The 20,009-nt window shown below is 37.5% G+C and overlaps 1 protein-coding gene across 1 annotated transcript in view; it reads right to left on the reverse strand.

The window, feature by feature from the left end:
- Positions 1-20,009, reverse strand: part of ARHGAP15 (Rho GTPase activating protein 15) — a 621,892-nt gene that overhangs the window by 178,197 nt on the left and 423,686 nt on the right. Inside the window, exon 11 of the mRNA XM_082658330.1 lies at positions 15,917-15,994. Within this exon, the coding sequence (XP_082514456.1) occupies positions 15,917-15,994 (78 nt within the window). The remainder of the gene's footprint in view (positions 1-15,916; positions 15,995-20,009) is intronic.

A 20,009-nucleotide genomic window follows, 5' to 3' on the forward strand; every position in this document is an offset into this window, starting at 1 on the left:
ATAGATGTCTCCATCAGGATAGTTGTCAGGGACACATTTCGATATAACTTTCATTTCTACAGGCATACATCGAAGATATTGTGGGTTCTGTTGCAGACCACAGCAGTAAAGTGAACACCACAATAAAGTGAGTCACACAGCTTTTTTGGCCTTCCAGTGAATATAAAAGTCATATTTACACTATACTGTAGTCTGTTAAGTGTGCAGTAGCATTATGTCCACAAAAACAATGTACATACCTTAATCACAAATAATTTATTGCTAAAAGATGCTAACCATCAACTGAGCTTTCAGTGAGTCATAATCTTTTCTGTTGGTGGAGGGTCTTGCCTTGATGTGGATGGGTGCTGACTGATCTGGGTGGTGGCTGCTCAAGGCTGGGGTGGCTGGGGGCAACCTCTTAAAATATGACAATGAAGTTTGCCACATTGATACTTCTCCTTTTACGAACTGGTTCTCTGTAGCGTGCAGTGCTGTTTGATAGCATTTTACCCACAGTAGAACTTCTTTCAAAATTGGAGTCCATCCTCTCAAACCCTCCCACTGCTTTATCAACTAAGTTTATGTAATATTCTAAATCCTTTTTTTTTTTTCAATTTCAACAATCTTCACTGCATGTTCACCAGGAGTAAATTCCATCTCAAGAAACCAATTTCTTTGCTCATCCATAAAAAGCAACTCCTCACGCATTCAAGTTTTATCATGAGATTGTAGCAATTCAGTCACATCTTAGGCTCCACTTTTTTTTTTCCAATAATGCTTTGCTTATTAATTCAGTTTACATACACTGAAGTTTGTTCTTTTTGTTGTACAGATCTGCATTTTTTTTTTTTTTTTTTTTTTTTTGTGGTACGTGGGCCTCTCACTGTTGTGGCCTCTCCCGTTGCGGAGTACAGGCTCCGGACGCGCAGGCTCAGCAGCCATGGCTCACGGGCCCAGCCATTCCGCGGCATGTGGGATCTTCCCGGACCGTGGCACGAACCCACGTCCCCTGCATCAGCAGGCAGACTCTCAACCACTGCGCCACCAGGGAAGCCCGGTCATCTACTTTAAATACAGCAGTGTGTACATGTTAATCCTGAACTCCCTAATTATCCCTGCCCCCACCACCCTTTCCCCCTGGTAACCATAAGTTCGTTCTCTAAGTCTGCATTGACAGAGGAATGGATAAAGAAGATGTGGTACATATATGCAATGGAATATTACTCAGCCGTTAAAAAGAAGAAAATAATGCCATTTGCAGCAACATGGATGGACCTAGAGACTGTCATACTGAGCAAAGTCAGTCAGACAGAGAAAGAGAAATATCATATATCGCTTATACGTGGAATCTAAAAAAAAAATGATACAAATTAACTTATTTACAAAACAGAAACAGGCTCACAGACTTAGGCTCCACTTTTAGTTCTCTTGCTCTCTCCACCACATCTGCAGTCACTTCCTCCACTGAAGTCTTGAGCCCCTCCAAGTCATTCATGAAGGTTGGAATCAACTTCTTCCAAACTTCTATTGATGTTGATATTTCAGCTTCTTCCCATGAATCACTAATGTTCCTAGTGGCATCTAGAATGGTGAATCCTTTCCAGAAGGTTTTCAATTTACTTGGCCCAAATCCATCAGATGAGTCACTATCTATATAGCTTTATGAAATATATTTCTGAAATAATAAGACTTGAAAGTCAAAATTACTCCTTGCTGCAAGGGCTGCAGAATGGGTGCTGTTAGCCGGCATGAAAACATTAATCTCATTGTCCATCTCCATCAGAGCTCTTGGGTGACTAGGTGCATTGTTAACGAACAGTAATATTTTGAAAGAAATCTTTTTTTCTGAGCAGTAGGTCTCAACAGTGGGCTTAAAATATTCAGTAAACCATGTTGTCAACAGATGTGCTGTCACCCAGGCTTTGTTGTTCCATTTACAGAGCACAGGAAGAGTGGATTCAGCATAATTCTTAAGGGCCCTAGGATTTTCAGAATAGTAAATGAGCACTGGCTTCAACTTAAAGTCACTAGAACATTAGCCTCTTCTTATAAGAGAGTCAGCCTGTCCTTTGAAGCTTTGAAGCCAGCACTGACCTCTCTAACTATGAAAGTCCTATATGGTGTCTTCTTCCAATATAAGGCTGTTTCATCTGCATTGAAAATTTGTTGTTTAGTGCAGCCACCTTCATTAATTATCTTAGCTAGATCTTCTGGACAGCTTGCTGCAGCTTCTACATCAGCACTTGCTGCTTCACTTTGTAATCTGATGTCATGGAGACAGCTTCTTTCCTTAAACCTCCTGAACCAACCTCTGCTAGCTTCAAACTTTTCCTCTGCAGCTTCCTCATCTCTCTCAGCCTTCACAGAATTGAAGAGTGTTAGGGCCTTGCTCTGGATTAGGCTTTGGCTTAAAGGAATGTTGTGGCTGGTTTGATCTTTCTATCCAGACCACTAAAACTTTCTCTGTATTAGCAATAAGACTGTTTCACTTTCTTATCATTTGTGAGTTCACTGGAGTAGCACTTCTCATTTTTAAAAAAAAATTTTTGCTTTGATTCATAATTTGGCTAACTGGTGAAAGAGGCCTAGCTTTCTACCTATCACAGCTTTTGATATACCTTCCTCACTAAGCTTAATCATTTCTAGCTTTTGATTTAAGTGTTTACTTGAACACTTAAAGGCCATTGTACGGTTATTAATTGGCCTGATTTCAGTTTTGTTGTGTCTTAGGGAATAGGGAAACCTATGAAGAAGGAGAGAGACAACGGAATAACTGGTTGGTGGACCAGACAGAACACACACAACATTTATGGATTAAGTTCACTGTCTTACCTGGGCGTGGTTCACAGCACCCCAAAACAATTACAATAGTAACGTCAAAGATAACTGATCACAGATCACCATAACAATCATCATAATGAAAAAGTTTGAAATACTGTGAGAATTACCAAAATGTGACACAGAGGCACAAGGTGAGCAAATGCTGTTGGAAGAATGGCATGGATAAACTTGCTCAGGGTTGCCACAAACCTTCAATTTGTGAAAAAGGCTGTGTCTATGAAGCGCAATAAAGTGAAGCAAAACAAAACGAGGTATGGGGTAGCATTTTCCGGTATAACTGGTTCATTATTTCATGTGATTAACTCATCTCAAGTGAACAGAAGGTCTTGCTTTAAAGATAAGAAAATTGGCCTGTGAAGGCTAAGTAACTTGAGCAAGAGGACAGTTAATAAGAGGTGATACGGAAACTGATCTAAGTTTTCTACCTCCTGGACATCAGTGTTCTCTTTGCACCTAATGGCCTAAAAGAAATTGTTCAAAAGACACATAGAGGGCTTCCCTGGTGGCGCAGTGGTTAAGAACCCACCTGCCGATGCAGGGGACACAGGTTCGAGACCTGGTCGGGGAAGATCCCACATGCCGCGGAGCAACTAAGCCCGCAAACCACAGCTACTGAAGCCCGCGCACCTAGAGCCCGTGCTCTGCAACAAGAGAAGCCACTGCAATGAGAAGCCTGCGCACCGCAATGAAGAGCAGCCCCCGCTCACTGCAACTAGAGAAAGCCCGCGCACAGCAACCAAGACCCGACGCAGCCAAAAATAAAATAAAATAAATAAATTTAAAAAAAAAAAAAAAAAAAAAGACACATAGAAAATGAGACAAAGTACAGTAGAACATGGAATTTACCTCATGTAAACCAGTCACCATTATTATATCTTGACTGACCTACTGTAATAACCTCCTAACTGTTCCCCTGTTTCTACTCTTGTCTTCTACAATCTATTCTTCTCATAGCAGCCAGAATGACTTAAAAATAAATACTCATAGCAGCCAGAATGATTTAAAAATAAATAATGTCAGATCATTTTCTGATTATCTCCCACCTCCCTCTACCCCAGTGACTTTCCATTGAACTTAGAATGAAAGGCAAAACTTCTTATCTTGATTTGCAAGGGCCTCCCTGGGCTGGCTTTGCCCACCTCTCTAACTTCTGTGTCCTGATGTCATACAAGCCCTCATTCCCTGGGACCAGTTTTCCTCTGCCTGCTCTCCTCTCCCCCCACATCTTTGTGTTCCTGTCTCCTTCCTATCAGGGCAAGTTTCTACTCAGATGGTACCTCCTCAAAGAGATCTTCCCAAATCATCCAAAATGAGGACCATCACCCTCATCTCCTTGGTTATCCTCTATTATGTCACCATCTTGACTCTTGACTTGACCTGTAAGCATCTTGTGTAGTTGATTATTATCTGTCTCTTGACACCAAAATGTACACTCCACCAGATCCTGATTCCCCTGGGCTCTCCTCAGTACCCAGAAGAGATTCTGACTCATAGGTTTTCAACAGATATTTCTGAATGAATAAATCTCCATTTCAAGTTGTCCTTAGGCAAATTAAAGCCTTATTTTATTCCTTAAACTAATTTTCCTCCTTTCCTGATTCTTCTCATATACTTTTCATTTTATAATACTTCTGTGGGGGGCGGGCATGGTAAGACCAGGAAAGTCCCTTGCAATTTGAGCCTTGCAATTTGAGAGGTGGCTTTTGGCAGACTGACGTGGGGCTGTCACAGCCTTGTGGATAAGCAATATTACTGACACACTGTGGACATTTACATAAGCAGATGACAGTCCTGAGTGTGGTCTTACCACCTGGATTGGGAATCACCAATTGTTTAGGCAGCCTTTCTTGGCCTATTAGGCCAGGATGTTAGAGCTGGCTATGGTCTTCCATCTTGATAGGTGTCTCTTATTTTTTCTTCTTTTTTTTTTTGCCAAGTCTTTCTTACGTGGTCCATGTTGGACAGGCAGATTATGACCACAGGTGGAGATGGGAGGTGGGGAGAAGTTTGCGACTCTCAAATTCTGAAGATTTTTTTTTCTTGAGGCTATATTGTATTCTGGCCCTAAAAGCTAAGGTTACCTTTGATTAGGGTCTAACCATCGCTGTGGTCCACATTATTCATTAATTTCCTTATGGAATTCATTTACTATTCAACAAATACTTATTTGAAGGCTATTATGTGCCAGGTACAGTAAGAACTGGGGATACTTAAGAGACCAAAATAGGCAAGAGCTTGCTTGTATAGAGGCTACAGTGTAGAGGAGAAAGGCAGCCACTGAAGCAACAAATAAAGAAGCAAGGCAGTTTCAGATAGTATGTGTTCTGAAGAAAACAAAACAAATATTGGGGTGGAGAGTGACTGGGTGGGCATGGTGGAGGCATGTTTCAGAGGTGTTAGTCATGGAAGGCCTTGCTGAGAAGATGATTCAAATGTTGAGAAGAGTGAGTCCTGTGGGCGTCTGGAGGAAGCACATTTCAGGTACACAGGAGCGAAAGCCAAAGCCCTGGGAAGGAAATGAGCTTGATGTGTCTGAGGAAGGAAGAAAGGAAGGAAGGAGGGAAGGAAGGGAGGAAGGAAGGAAGGAAGGAAGGGAGGAAGGAAGGGAGCCAGGGTGGTTGGAAAATAATGAGATGACAGAGAGGTACGTGGTGAGATCAGACAGGCAGGAAGGAAAAAGAATCTGTGGGGCCTGCAGATACTAGAATTTTCTTACTAATTTACATTGAATAGACCACCAATCTTCTTGGCCACTGGATTGGAATATCCATGGAAATAGAGGCTCTGTGTCAATGAGAATGTCATTTGTTGTATTCACTGCTATTTCCAGCATCCTGCATGTTGCCTGGCAATAGTAAGAACTTCTTAAGTGTCTGTCAATGAATGAATGATGTAAAAGCCAAAATCTTATTTTATGGAGCTCACCTCTCAGTTCCTTATCAATCCGGATGTGCCAGGACCCTCAGAGAAAAGGAGAGCTGACAGGGATATCTGCCACTCCGTCTCTGGTGGGCCATGAATGTGAGGGCATAGAGAGGATGGGTTTTGAGTTCTGCATGACTCTAAGTCATTCAGATTTTCATCTGATCGTTGCTTCAGCCCCTACCTTTGTAAATTTTGGATGCTTCTCTTCAGGGAGTTTATGGAGACCCCCCAAAATTCCTTCCTGCCCCTACACCTGTTCCTTTTTCTTTCTAGAAGCAGCTTTGAAGTAATAAGAATACCTTTTTTCCTATAGCACACTTTTGTTAGGAACTCCTTCTAAACTACATGGAGCACCTTGAAGAACAGGTGCCATATAAGTATATGTGAGTCACTGAAGCCACAATTATTGGCAACAGGGACCTCCTGGGTGAAAACAAACACCAAAGCATACTTTCAAAATTCAAGGCATGGACTTAACAAGAGCAATATAATTAATTTCATTGCTATTTACTCACTTGCTATTTTCTCTCTACTTAGTCATTTCCAACATTCTGGAGAGCCAAGATGGCAAGTGAAGTTATACCACTACTTCCTGTGTCGTGCCTGACTTGCCCAATTGCCAGTGACACAAGGTAAACCATCTCTCCTCAAGCTCTGTCTTACTGAGGCAGAGAATGGGAATACAGGATTTTTCACTCTTTATTTCTGTCCCACTATTTTTTTACACAGTCTAAAATTGTGTTAATTTATAGGAGTCTGGGAGAAAATAAATGTGAGATACAGCTTGAGTTTTCTTTACTGAGACATCCAAGAAGTAGAACCTAACACAATGTACCAATGAGACCATTTGATAGAGAGTTGATTTGTTTAAGAAGTTCATCATTCTCTTATTTTGTTGCAACAAAACTTTAACCCATAAACAGTAGTGGGCACTTTGTTGTATTGGGGATACAAAAATGAATCCAACTTACTACCCTTCATGAAGTCACAGGCAGTTAGGGGTTATTTATTGAAAGGACATTTTAAAATGAAGTTTCCTTTTATAAAAGAGTCCCACAAACTGGACACCAAGAATGTATAGTATTATAATGAGAAGAAGTGGTTTTTGGTTCTTTGATGTTAAAAAGAAGAAAATGAGAGAGCTGTTCCCTCCCCTACAGTAAATTGAATCCAGCAACGAGCAATATATTCTTTGGAGTAAGTTTAAAATGGGTTCACTGTCTGGCTTCAAAACATAATAACTTTGTAACCTTAGGAAAGTTACTTAAACTTTCTGAACCATGATTTTCATGTGTGAATAATGTGGATAATAAAGTTTATCTACCTTGCAAACTTTTACGAGGGTTTGAGATAACTCTAACTTTGCATACCTGTCACGTAGCAGATTCTCAATTAAATGCTAGCTATCATCAGCATCAGTGTTATTCTGTTACATTTTAAAATATTATTTACTCTTTAGTTTTGTTAGCAAATCCTTCGGTAAAACAACTTTCTTTTTCATTTATTCCAAAATCTATAATATTGGAAAAGGATTGCAGCTGTGAAAAATGTCAGCAATTTTAATCATATGAATAATATACGTGTTATATTCATGACATTCATTTCTTAGTTATATTCCAAATCATGACTCAGAGTTCATAAAAGTTAGTTAACATTATTATACCAATCAATAGTCAAAAAGAAAACTTCTCATCACTAGAAAATTGGTTAACAAAAAAGGGTTCATAGTCTATTCTTGTTTTCCTCAAACATAAACTTCACATATCTTATGGCTTGTAGGTCACATCTCCTCTAAATAGCCAGAATAAAAGTAGCTGGATACTGTGCAGGAGTTCCCAAACCTGGCTACGCACTTGAGTCACCTGTAAAGTTTTTCTTTAAAAATGCATACTTATAGCTCTAACCTCAGGTTTTTACATCAGAGTTTTTATGACTGAGCTCCAAAAATCTTTATTTTTAAAAAGTTCCACTACTTGATTCTCATGGCAGACAGACTTTAAAGTGATCCCTGATTCTCTCCTCTTCCTTGTATTCATGCCTTCTGTAATCCCCTCCTCTAGGGCATGGATACAAACTGTGACTTGCTTCTAACCATCAGCATGCCCCAAAGGTGCTGAGTTATAACCTTCATGATATCTTACAAAAGATTATAACTTTGCTTTAGCTACTGGCCTATATTCCTTGCTGTTTTGATGAAGAAAGCTGCCATGTTGTGAAATGGCCTATGGAAATGTCCACAAGGACTTTGGCCAACAGCCAGTAATGTTGAGACGTTAAGTCCAACAACTCACAAGGAATTAAATCCTGCCTACAATCATGGGAGCTTGGAAGCAGACCAGTCCCCAGTTGAGCCTCCAGATAGGACCCACCCCTGGCTGACACCTTGATTGTAGCCTTATGGAGAATTCAGCTAATCCATGCCCAGACTTTTTTTTTTTTTTTAACATCTTTATTGGAGTATAATTGCTTTACAATGGTGTGTTAGTTTCTGCTTTATAACAAAGTGAATCAGTTATACATATACATATGTTCCCACATCTCTTCCCTCTTGCGTCTCCTTCCCTCCTACCCTACCTATCCCACCCTCTAGGTGGTCACAAAGCACCGAGCTGATCTCCCTGTGCTATGCGGCTGCTTTCCACTAGCTATCTATTTTACATTTGGTAGGGTATATAGGTCCATGCCTCTCTCTCGCTTTGTCACAGCTTACCCTTCCCATTCCCCATATCCTCAAATCCATTCTCTAGTAGGTCTGTGTCTTTATTCCCGTCTTACCCCTAGGTTCTTCATGACTTTTTTTTCTTCTTAGATTCCATATATATGTGTTAGCATACGGTATTTGTCTTTCTCTTTCTGAGTTACTTCACTCTGTATGACAGACTCTAGGTCCATCCACCTCACTACAAATAACTCAATTTCGTTTCTTTTTATGTATGTCCAGACTTCTGACCCACAAAAACTGGGAGATAATAAATGTGTGTTGCTTAAGCAGCTAAGTTGGTGGTAATATTGTTAGGCAGCAGTAGATAACCAATAAAATTCTGAAATATAGTCAGGGTTGGGAACCAGTGCTTTAAAGCTTGGTTAGAGCAGAAGTAAGCTTGGTGTATTTTTCCACTAATTTTTAATGACTACACATTAATTCTTATGGTGATGATAATGATTGATGATGATGATGGATTTTTATAAATATCCTTAGGGTTTTCCTTGAAGATTGGCAGTGGCACAACTGTGACAGATTTAGCTTCTGGACTCAATTTCTTGACCCAATGGAAAAGCCACAACTAAACTAGGCCCTAAAATTTCAGTAGACTTTTCTCCTCCTCTCCAATGAACATGAGGCTAGTCTTTTGGAATCTGGAATCTCCCAAAAGCCTATGGATAAGATAAAGCCAACCCAGATTTCCTATGAATTTGGTTAGGAATGAGACAAATCATTGGATAGCAGGGAGTCTCCAAAGAAAAATAATCTTATTATAATCAGAGAAAACTCAATCATGTGGAAGCTAAAAGCCATATTTGATTATTAATATTTAGTATCATGCTATCATTAACACAACTAAGTAACATTGATCTGATTTCATGTAACCACTTGTCATCTTAATTAAAGTTAATACTGATGATCGCTTGGCTGATTCAGAATTCTTAAAGTCCTAACATTTTCATTATTATTCCCATTTTGGAAATGAAGAGTCTGTGATTCAAAGGGGTTAAAATAGTTTCCATTAGACTAACGAATAGCTCAGAATCAAGATAAGGAGGCAGTTTCATCGATGCTTATCCAGTGCTCTTTCCCCACTAGATGGTCTCTGTCTTTGATTGTTTCACCACACAGTTAAGTCAGTTCCTTATTGCTTGGGATGTAATGAATTATAAAATATAGTCCACAATAAATGGATGGTATAATTTGCTTTAACATAAGTAGCCAGAATTTGTTTACTTTAGAGACTATATTCAGAAAGTTGTTATTTGAATATTACATGAAACTAAAAACTATATAAATATATATGTACGTGAAGAGCTTATTGTTTTGACCTCTGTGTTTACCATTATTTACTAATGACAAATACATTTTCTTAAGCAGCTAGAAAGCAATACAAGTCTTTGAGCTCTCTGACTCAACGTAGCTAAAAAAATGAAGTCTAAGAAAGTTTCCAAAGCCCTGAACGATGTTAGAGTCTGGCCCTTTTATGATCAAGTGATCTTTTCAGCTTAATGGGAAAAATAAATCACTGTTAAAAGATAATCTTGTCACATGGAAGCCAGAAAGGTGCAATATCAATGATTCAACTTTCCAAAAACTGCCCCGTGGAATCGGATAAAGCAAATAACACAGTTTGTTTTGTTGTTGCTGTGGTTGGCAGTGAGAGGGAAGTAAGCTTAAGGAAATACCTCGTTTTAAAAATAATAAGAGGGCAATATAAACTCACTTAATAGAAAAATGAACGGACTTGATGCAAGGTCTATTTTATGAGAACAGAACTAGAAGTTTTGAAATCTTTTTCTAGATCTTTTTCTGTTTCATACAATTGCTTATTTCATGGTGAAACTGCCAATTGTGCACATTCTTTCTCGCTTTCCTCTTCATTTATTCAATTTTTAATGCTGCAAATAATATGAAAAGCACTGGGATAGCTACTGAAGTTAATGCTTTGCTTTCTTTGCTTTGTGGTACAAATCTATAAAAAAGTAGTTTAGATATAGTTGGCAACACAAAATTGTTTCTCTAATGGTTTATTTTCAATGGAGCTTATTCTTAGCATGTTCAAAATAAGCAAGTTCATCTCTTTAAGCCAATACTTAATTTGGATCATTATGTCAATAAGATCTGGATGAATAAAGGTATGCAAAGTACAAGACTGTAAATTAATGGGAAAAAATCCTCTTCCATTTTAAAATAACACACACACAATCGTATGAACACACACGTACACACACCCACACACCCAATTAAGATTCTTGGCCATGTAGATTTATGGCATTTATATATTTTGTTCCTCCGGGTGTGAAAAAGTGAAGGAGGGTGTCCCTAAGAATGTTCCTTTAAATTATTTTTCTATATATGGAAAACATGTCTAAAATCCTGGTAAGAAGTAACTTCCTCCAGTTCAGAGAAATGCTTAGAGGGAATATTTGTTATTGTGTGCTAAGAAACACCAGTTTGGAAAATTCCCAGTCAGCTCTTCCTTTACTGCCTCAGAGTCCTCCCATTGGCTTATGGGCTTGGGAAGCTTCACAGTTAATATCTTCCAAAAAGGATGCCAGTCTTCCTTGTCCCTTTTTTAAAGGGTGAAAGAGAACATTTAGATGTTCTCTTTGTAATACCAAAGAGAGTCTGAACTGAATTTGGAGTTTGAACAATAAGCTAGATGGGCAGCTCAAGTCAGAATTTTGATGTCAGAAGGAGGGGGAATTCAGACTGGTGGGACTTCTAAGACCCACTGTCAAAAAGTTCTCAAGACAGTTATGCAGCATCCTCAGGGCTAAAGTTTGTCCTCTGTAAAGTACCCCACACAAGAAAACCATCACGTCACAGATCATCCCAAAGAATCGACGCAGTCTCACAGGCTGATGACAAGTTGACATCTAAGGTCACAGACTAGTTTTCTTTGGGGATGCCCTCATAGAATGGAAGAGCTGCATCAGCAAAATGTCACTGAAAGCTGTCACCAAATACAACAAACAAGGCAGAGCACCGCTCAGTAATGCATCAACAGCCCAGTAAATCTAGAGTCTTCAATGCCTTTCCTGAAGGTTGCAACAGAATATTGTGTTAAAGTAGTTTCTCGGTCCAAGCATAGATACATGAAGCCCTACAGAGAATGGCAGTGCCTGGCTTCTGCCTAACTACGGCATTTGGTGTTTTCCCAGGCATTTCTCTTTCTTGAAAAGTTTTAGCCAAACTCCTATGACAGTACTTGTCACTTACAGAAAACAGAAAGAAAGTCACTAACAACTGGGTACAGCATGAAAAGACTGAGCTCCACTTTTCTAAGGAGGTAATCAACAATCAGTGAATAGGAAATGTCAAATCAGGCAGTGGTTTTTAGCATAGGCTCTAAGACAGAGAGACCTGGGATCTAGTCCTACCTCTTTCACTTATTGCTTTATGACCTTAGGACATTATTTAACATTTCTGAGCCTCAGTTTCCTCAACTTTAAAATGGGAGCAGTAATAGAACACATTCTATGGGATAGCAGAAAGGATTAAATTAAATGATATAAGTAAAGCGCTTGGTACAGTGCCTGGCACATAATAAATTATGAAAATATGTTAGTTACTTTTACAATAATAATAATTATTATCATCTTCATTACTAGTTATAATTAGGAAATACTTTTCAAAAGTGATCACTTTGAATTTAATTTGCATGCCATCTGATCTGGAAGTATAATAAGGGTATCCAATTCCTACTGATTTAGTGAGTCAAACAGAAAACCAAAACAAATTGAATCATTCAACTGGTGTATTTAGAATTGCTGATGATTATAGCATTCAAGAAAGTTAGTGAAATACATAAATTGCAATTAAACTGTTCTTGAAAATCCCCCAAATCGTTTTCATTTGTCTAGTCCAATGGTGGGTAGGGCTTGTTCATTTTAAAAACTGTACGTTTAGAACCTTCTGAAAAGGAAACATTGTGGAACGTGAACATGGAGGAGATAAGAGGTGTTGATACAAAGAGGGTATGCCAAAACCAGGTATGTTCCATCTCTGAATACAATGCATTGCATTCACATATTCCTTTATGCTTTTCAAGGAATTATCACTGCACTGCCACTTCATCGCACACACTCACACACACACATACACACACAGAGGGGGGACCACAATCTACACACTCAGTCTCTTTGTATCCAGCACTGATTCTCTCCCATATCAGCTCTGCTGTCAGCAACAAGCATGCAGATGGAGGGGAAGGTATGGTGTTAGAACAAACGCTACAGGTCCACTCCTGAAAATTTCATTCACAGGATAATCTGATTAGCAAAATTTGAGAGAGGATGGTATACGCATATCTTTTATCATCTAATTCAAAACAACTCCACAACACAGCTTGGACAAAATACTAGTATCAAAGGTTCTAATATAGCATAATTTGTGTTGAGTGTGTTGCATTCTGACAGTGGTATAAACCAGGGAGACAGTTTACTGACAATTCTGTGCTACCAGATACCAACTCAGGCCTCTGTCCAGCTTTACATTGTCAACTCTCATGGAAACATGAGCAGTTACACAGCCCCAGAGGATGCTGAAGTTTGGATTGCAAAAGATGAGATGGACAGATTTCATATTCTCACTGCAGATTTTTTTTTTTGCCTTTTCAGACTGCTGAACATAATTGTTTTTAAAGGCAGGAAATGCAACTAGTGTTTGTTTCTAGCATGGCTTCTGTTTTGAGATTTCTTCTTTGTGGAAGAAATGTGTTGCCCACCTGTCTAGAATCCCAATCAGGATATGGTTTCAGTATGAAATATATTACAAGAATGATTTTAGCTGGTTATAAACAGGAATGGTTATAAAAAGCTGGGGTATTTTATCCAATTTTTATCCACAGTGGGGTACTTTGGTTCAGGCCAATGGCCAATATGAATACATAAGGTAATGTTCAGTTCTGTTTTTTGCCCAGGAGGGACAGTAATTCTGAAAGACAACGGTGCACATTAGTGAGCAAACAGATTCTAGGTTATAGAGATGTTCAGAAATAAGAATCGTGTGGCCACTGGCCAAAAGCACTGCAGTTAACACTTAAAAGTATGGTTCAACCCAAGCTGAACTGCTGGAGCGGTTAATGATTCTCTGTATTAATACTTCTACTATTTGCAACACACACACACACACACACACACACACACACACACACACTATACAACAGATATTAAGAGCTCCCTGTATGGAGGCCCCAGAGCTACTGGTGGTGAGTGAGGGAAGATATAAGGCTAATTTAAATCCTACCTTTTTTCAACCAATATCCTCTTTTTTTATTCCAAGACTTTCAAATTTTAATGTTTGTGAAATATAATCACTGAATACATTTGATAAAATTCTCTTTAAAAGATGGCATTAATCTCTGGGTCTTATAATAGATGGAATTTTAGAAGTTAGATGTGCCGGTACGAATGCAAATTTAACTACCCAGCGTAATGGGCACACAGAGAAGGAATCTGACTGAGGGATGTTGCAGGCTCCCTGGAGAAAACTATTTATAATCTGGGCTTTTAAGAATAAGGAGAAATCTAACCAGGCAGGAAGCTTTTGTATGTGGGATGGGAAGGAAAATATAGGAGAATATTGAAAGTAGATGGAAGAGACTATGCAAAAGCATTAAGAAATACAACAGTATGTAAATAAGGAAGTACAGTTAGGAATGTATCATGAAGGAAATTCAGAGGACCTGCAGTCAGCTAGAAGTAGCTGGGAAGCCAGATTATGTAGACTTTGTGTAAATTCTCCTGAAGGTAATGAGACATCATTGACTTTTTTTTTTTTTATCATTGACTTTTTAAGTGAAAGGGAAACTTAGATGTACTGAAAAACTACCATGAGTCTGTTATGTTACTAAGGGAATACTACACACTATCTCATTTCATTCTCAAAAATATTTCCAAGGCACTTCCATCCTGTTCTTACTGATAAGAAACAGAGCATAAGGGAGTTAAATAAGATGCCAAGGACACAAGGAGAGAGTGTCTGGGTTTTACTCCATGTGTCTAATTCTAAACCTGTGAGCTGTCTGTAACACCATCTCAAGATGTTTTAGTCTGTTTTTCTTTCAACATTTCCTAATTTTTATTTTAAAAATTCACTGTCTTTTTTAGAGAAGTTTTAGGTTTACAGAAAAATAGAAAATACAGAGTTCCGACATACTCCCTCTTATGACTGACCACTCCCCCCAAATTTCCCCTATTAGTAACATCTTGCATTAGTGTAGTACATTTTTTACAATTGATGAGCCAATATTTATACATTTTTATTAACTAAAGTCCATAGTTCACATTAAGGTTCACTCTTAGTGTTGAATATTATATAGATTTTGACAAATGTATAATGACATATATAATGGCATGTATCCACTATTACAGTATCAAACAGAATAGTTTCATGGCCCTAAAAATCCCCTGTGCTTATTCTTCCCCCTCTCCCCTCAAATCCTTTGCTATCACCGATCTTTCTACTATCTCCATAGTTTTGCCTTTTCAAAAATGTCATATAGCTGAGACAACAGAGTATATAGCATTTTCAGACTGGCTTCTTTCACAAAGCAATATGCATTTAAGTTTCCTTGAAGCCGTTTCATCACTTGACAGCTCATTTCATTTTATCATTGAATAATATTCCATTTTATGGATATTTTATGGTTTGTTTGTCCAGTCACCTATTGAAGGATATCTTGGTTGCTTTCAAATTTTACCAATTATGAATAAAGCTGCTGGAAATACTGTGTGCAGTTTTCTGTGTGGACATAAGTTTTGAACTCATTTGTGTAAATACCAAGGAGCACAACTGCTGGGTAATAAGGTAAGAATATGGTTATTTTCATAAGAAACTGCTAAGCTATTTTCCGAACTAGCTGTACTATTTTCCATTTCTACCAGCATGAATGAGAGTTCCTGTTGCTCCACATCCTTGTCAGCATTTGGTGTTGTCAGTGTTTTAAATTTTAGCCATTTTAATAGGCTTGTAGTAGTACTTCATAGTTGTTTTAGTTTGTAATCCTTTGATGATATTTGTATTTCCTAATTTTTAATTCTTTTACTTACCTATTATATATTTTTCTAACATCTGTGATCTTGACTCTTACATTTTCCACCATTCATTTATTTATTCATTTATCAGCATATATTGTGTATTATATACCAGTAACATTTTTCAAAGCTAGTTTATTTTTTCCTTTTATTATTCTCTTCTTCATTTTTAGTTTGTCATATTTCACTTGTTATTTATTTCACACAACATAATAGTTAGTCTCTCTCTTTATTCTATTTACCTCCAAGTAAACTGGCTATCTTTTACTTCTCTGGTAATAATTGTTTAATTTCTTCAAATTTCTCTTTCTCCCTTCAAAGCCTTTATCAGTATATATTCATAATACATACGCAGAGAGTGTGAAATATTGTTGGAGATGAAACTACTTGTAAAAAGGTCTGAACTGAAGAAATCACTTACCTTGGTTGACAATAAATCTTAACTTCTGTATTGTTGCTAGATTGCCACTAACTCGATATATTCCATCAACATCTAGACCTGAAAACAAAAGGGCATGTTTTATATTCACTCATATAAAAACTGAGATGGCAAAAGAAAATAGTAATAATAATTATGGGAAGGTAGTAAATCACCACCAACTCTCTCTTCCTCACAGAGAAAACAAATTTCTATGTCCTACACCAAGCAATCTTCAATATTTTAATACAAGCAAAATAATCATTAAGTTCAGTAACAGTTAATCATCAACAAACTTGAGTGTAGTTGAACCATAAAACAGCAGTAGGTAGCATGGGATTTCACAGTATAGTTAAGATTCATTCCCCCGAAAAAGACAGGAATCAAACTTGGGGTGGAGTAGGGAGAAGAACCTTCATGTATATATGTATTATTGCCCCTTGTTGGAAAGATAAATAACCCAAAGTGCTTGTGAAGTCTTCTTTCCTTAAAATCTCCCTCCCTCTCTCCCTCCCTCCCTCCCTTCCTTCCTTCCTTCCCTCCCTTCCTTCCTTCCTTCCCTCCCTCTCCTTTACTCCCTTCTCACTTCTCTTCTGTCTCCCTTTCTTCCCTCTTTCCTATTCTTATTCTATTCTGTTTTATTCTATTCCTAGGGATTCCAATCCATTTCCACTGTTTCATTCTCTTTTCCTGCAATTACTATAGCATAACATATATTGGTCTGATTATATGAAACTACAGAATGAAAATTCTACTACGGATGTATAACTACTTTGAAAATCTCTAGTGCATTGTAGGTAATGGGGTGCTCCATTATGGAGGGAAAAATAAAAAGAAATCTTTGACAAGATGGTGACATTAGTTCCAGATTATTTTAAAACTAGTTATCTATAATTCAAAATAACTTATCCTGGCAGTTGGTTTGGATAATCAACCACTTGTTTTCCACACATTTATTTATATCATCAGGTTATTTCCATGACCCAGTTATCAAAAACATGAAGAAACAGGAAAATGAAAAGAGAAACATTTATTCAAACACTATTATTGTTGATAAGAAATGTTGATAACATAATTTTAATGTCAGGATTGCATATTCCTTGATGTGTCTAGACCCTCAAGGAGGCCTGGATGAGATTACCAGTCAATGTAGAGGTCAGTATCTCCACAGTTTCTCTAGGGAGGTGGTATAGTATCATCATTAAACGTTGTAATTCACAATAGATAGTACTAGATAAATTGACAGAAATTATTGTCATAATCTAACAGAATAAAATTTTTGTAAAGCTCTTTACTGACATGAAATGAGCTCCTTTATTGCTTTACCATCTCTGTTTTTTAAGTATCAATACTTTATAGTAGGAACATTTCTGCTGCTGTGCAAAATATATCATCAGTAGGTTAGGACAGAATGACTTAATGTGTAATACTGATATTAATGGCATAAATCAAAGCCATTATTCATTCAGTTTTAAGACATTATTTTTTAGAGCAATTTTAAGTTTATATCAAGATTGAAGGGAAGGTACAGAGGTTTCCCACATACCCCTTGCCCCTGCACATGCATAGCCTCTCCCATTATCAACATCCCCCATCAGAGAGATACGTTTGTTAAAACTGATGAAAACAACATTGATACAGCTAAAGTCCATAGTTTACATTAGGGTTCAGTCTTGGTGTTGTACATTCTATTGGTTTGGACAAATGTATAATGACTTGTATCCATTATTACAGCATATACAGAGCATTTTCACTGTGGTTAGGACTCCACGCTCTCACTGTCCAGGTCCCTGGTTCGATCCCTAATTGGGGAACTAAGACCAAAAGCCGTGCAGCACGGCCAAAAAAAAAAAAAAAAAAAAGCCCTCTGTTTCCCACGTACTCATCCTCACTATACTCTTCCATGTAATAACTTACATATAATGTCAATAAAATGGAATAGCTATTAACAAATGTATTAATTTGTGAGTTTTGTAGTTCTAGAATAGTCTAATAATAAATTAGTGAGCCTCTGTTCCTTCCTGAGAACTATGAATCTGTGAATTTGTGAGGAATTGAGATGAGGCTGGACACCTATTAGTGTGTGGTGAAAATGTCTAAGACACATACATTTATAAAAATCAAATGCATTCTTTTTTTTTTGTTTTCTGATGCACAAAATAGCTCCATTAATCAAAGGGCACTCCTTTGATTCATTTTTAAGTACAATGTGCTCTCGACAACTTAAATGTGACAATCATCTTAATTAAAACTTTCCTAACGTTTGATTTTTAGTTTCAGTATTAGATCATGCTGGTCTTCAGTTTATGCACATGTGCTCAGAAACGTAATAATTTATCAACTATTTTCTTTTTTTGCTTTGTCATTTAGCTAGTGTTTGGTACTTAGCTTTAACCTATATATTTAAAAAATGTGATAGATTTTTAAAATTTTAAAACTTATGCATTAAAGTGTGTCCCTTTCAAAGTTCTCCCTCTTGTGGGTATCTGTACTTTTTCTAAACATGTAGTCCTTAGGGAAAACATTTTGAAATTCTTCTCTAAAATGACCTCCAGTGACTCCATATTGTCTATAGAAAAATGTTTATTGATGCAAGTTGGGGCCTTTGGTGATAGATTTTGGTTTGGAAATAGTCAAAGGTCATTCAGAACCACAAATGGTGAATAAGGTCATCTTCCTTGCCATCACAAAGTCAAACAAAGTTTTACCAAATGAAAGCGTTCATGATGTTCCACCAGTTATCAGTTGCTCTGAAGGAACTTGAGAAAAATAATACTTTGGAAAATAGAAACATTGATGCAGTATGCAGGTCTACATTTTTCTCAAACAAGAAATCTTAATATATGTTTTTTTGTTTGTTTGGTTTTTTTTTTTTTTTTTTTGCGGTACGCGGGCCTCTCACTACTGTGGCCTCTCCCGCCGCGGAGCACAGGCTCCGGACGCGCAGGCTCAGCGGCCATGGCTCACGGGCCCAGCCGCTCTGCGGCACGTGGGACCCTCCCGGACCGTGGCACGAACCCGTGTCCCCTGCATCGGCAGGCAGACTCTCAACCACTGCGCCACCAGGGAAGCCCTTAATATATGTTTTTTGCAAAGAATTGGTCAAATTAGCCCTATTTAAAGTAATTATTAAAAATGAAATGTCAACAACTATTACAATAAAAAATGAGAAAATTTACCATATATTTCTTTTTAAATTAATTTTTGTTTTGCTAATTAGTTGGACCTTTATCAAAGGTCAACAGTAAATAAAATTATTTGAATCCCAACAAATTTTTATTACAAATAAGGACCTTACTTAAGCCTCATTTTAATAAGCATATCTCTTTATAGGTATAAATCAAGTGCATTTTTATTTTGAAGCTAGAACTGTTCCTTTTCTAATATTATTTTACATGTTATTGAAATGCATGTGTTGTCTAGAGTTGTAAACTGAATTTCAATTAATGAAATTCCCTACTATCTGAAAACTTTTTCTCTTACAGAAATTTAAAGTTACAACATAGGAAGTATCCCTTTGATCTTTCATAAATTTCAGTACAAGGTTTTTTTTTTTTTAAGTTCAGTAATCAAAAACATTTGAAAGAGCAGTATGGGTTGGTTATATTACGTATGAGCAATTGGAAAGCACTATACTGTTCAAACAAAGCAGCCTCATCCTAAATTAATAACCTAATTTTCTTCTGGAATAAAAGAAGGGAGGGTTGGGAATGGAGACAGGGAGGGTAACTCAGACCAGTGTGACCACTGTGGTTGCAGAACTAAGTCACAGTAGAGAAACTGCTTTGTGGCTTACGTTAGAAACCAGAAAGAAGGAGTAAAGCAAAACACATTAGATGCAATTTGAATCTAACTTGACAGAACTTCCAAGCCCTTTAGATATAGAGATATCAACACCATATATCTTATGAAGGATAACAATCTCTGGCATTACTGGCTCCTGCTTTGAATGGCTCATGCTCCCCTGCTATCATACTTTTTAAATTACATAAATAGAGTGAAAATGACAAAGTATATATTAAAAAGGAGGGTATTACATTTTGCAAAATAATCTGGAACACATCAGTGAATTTTAGCAGTTATAAATTACATAGGT

Source organism: Grampus griseus (genome assembly GCF_964374135.1).
Source record: "Grampus griseus genome assembly, chromosome: 7".
Lineage (NCBI taxonomy): Eukaryota > Metazoa > Chordata > Mammalia > Artiodactyla > Delphinidae > Grampus > Grampus griseus.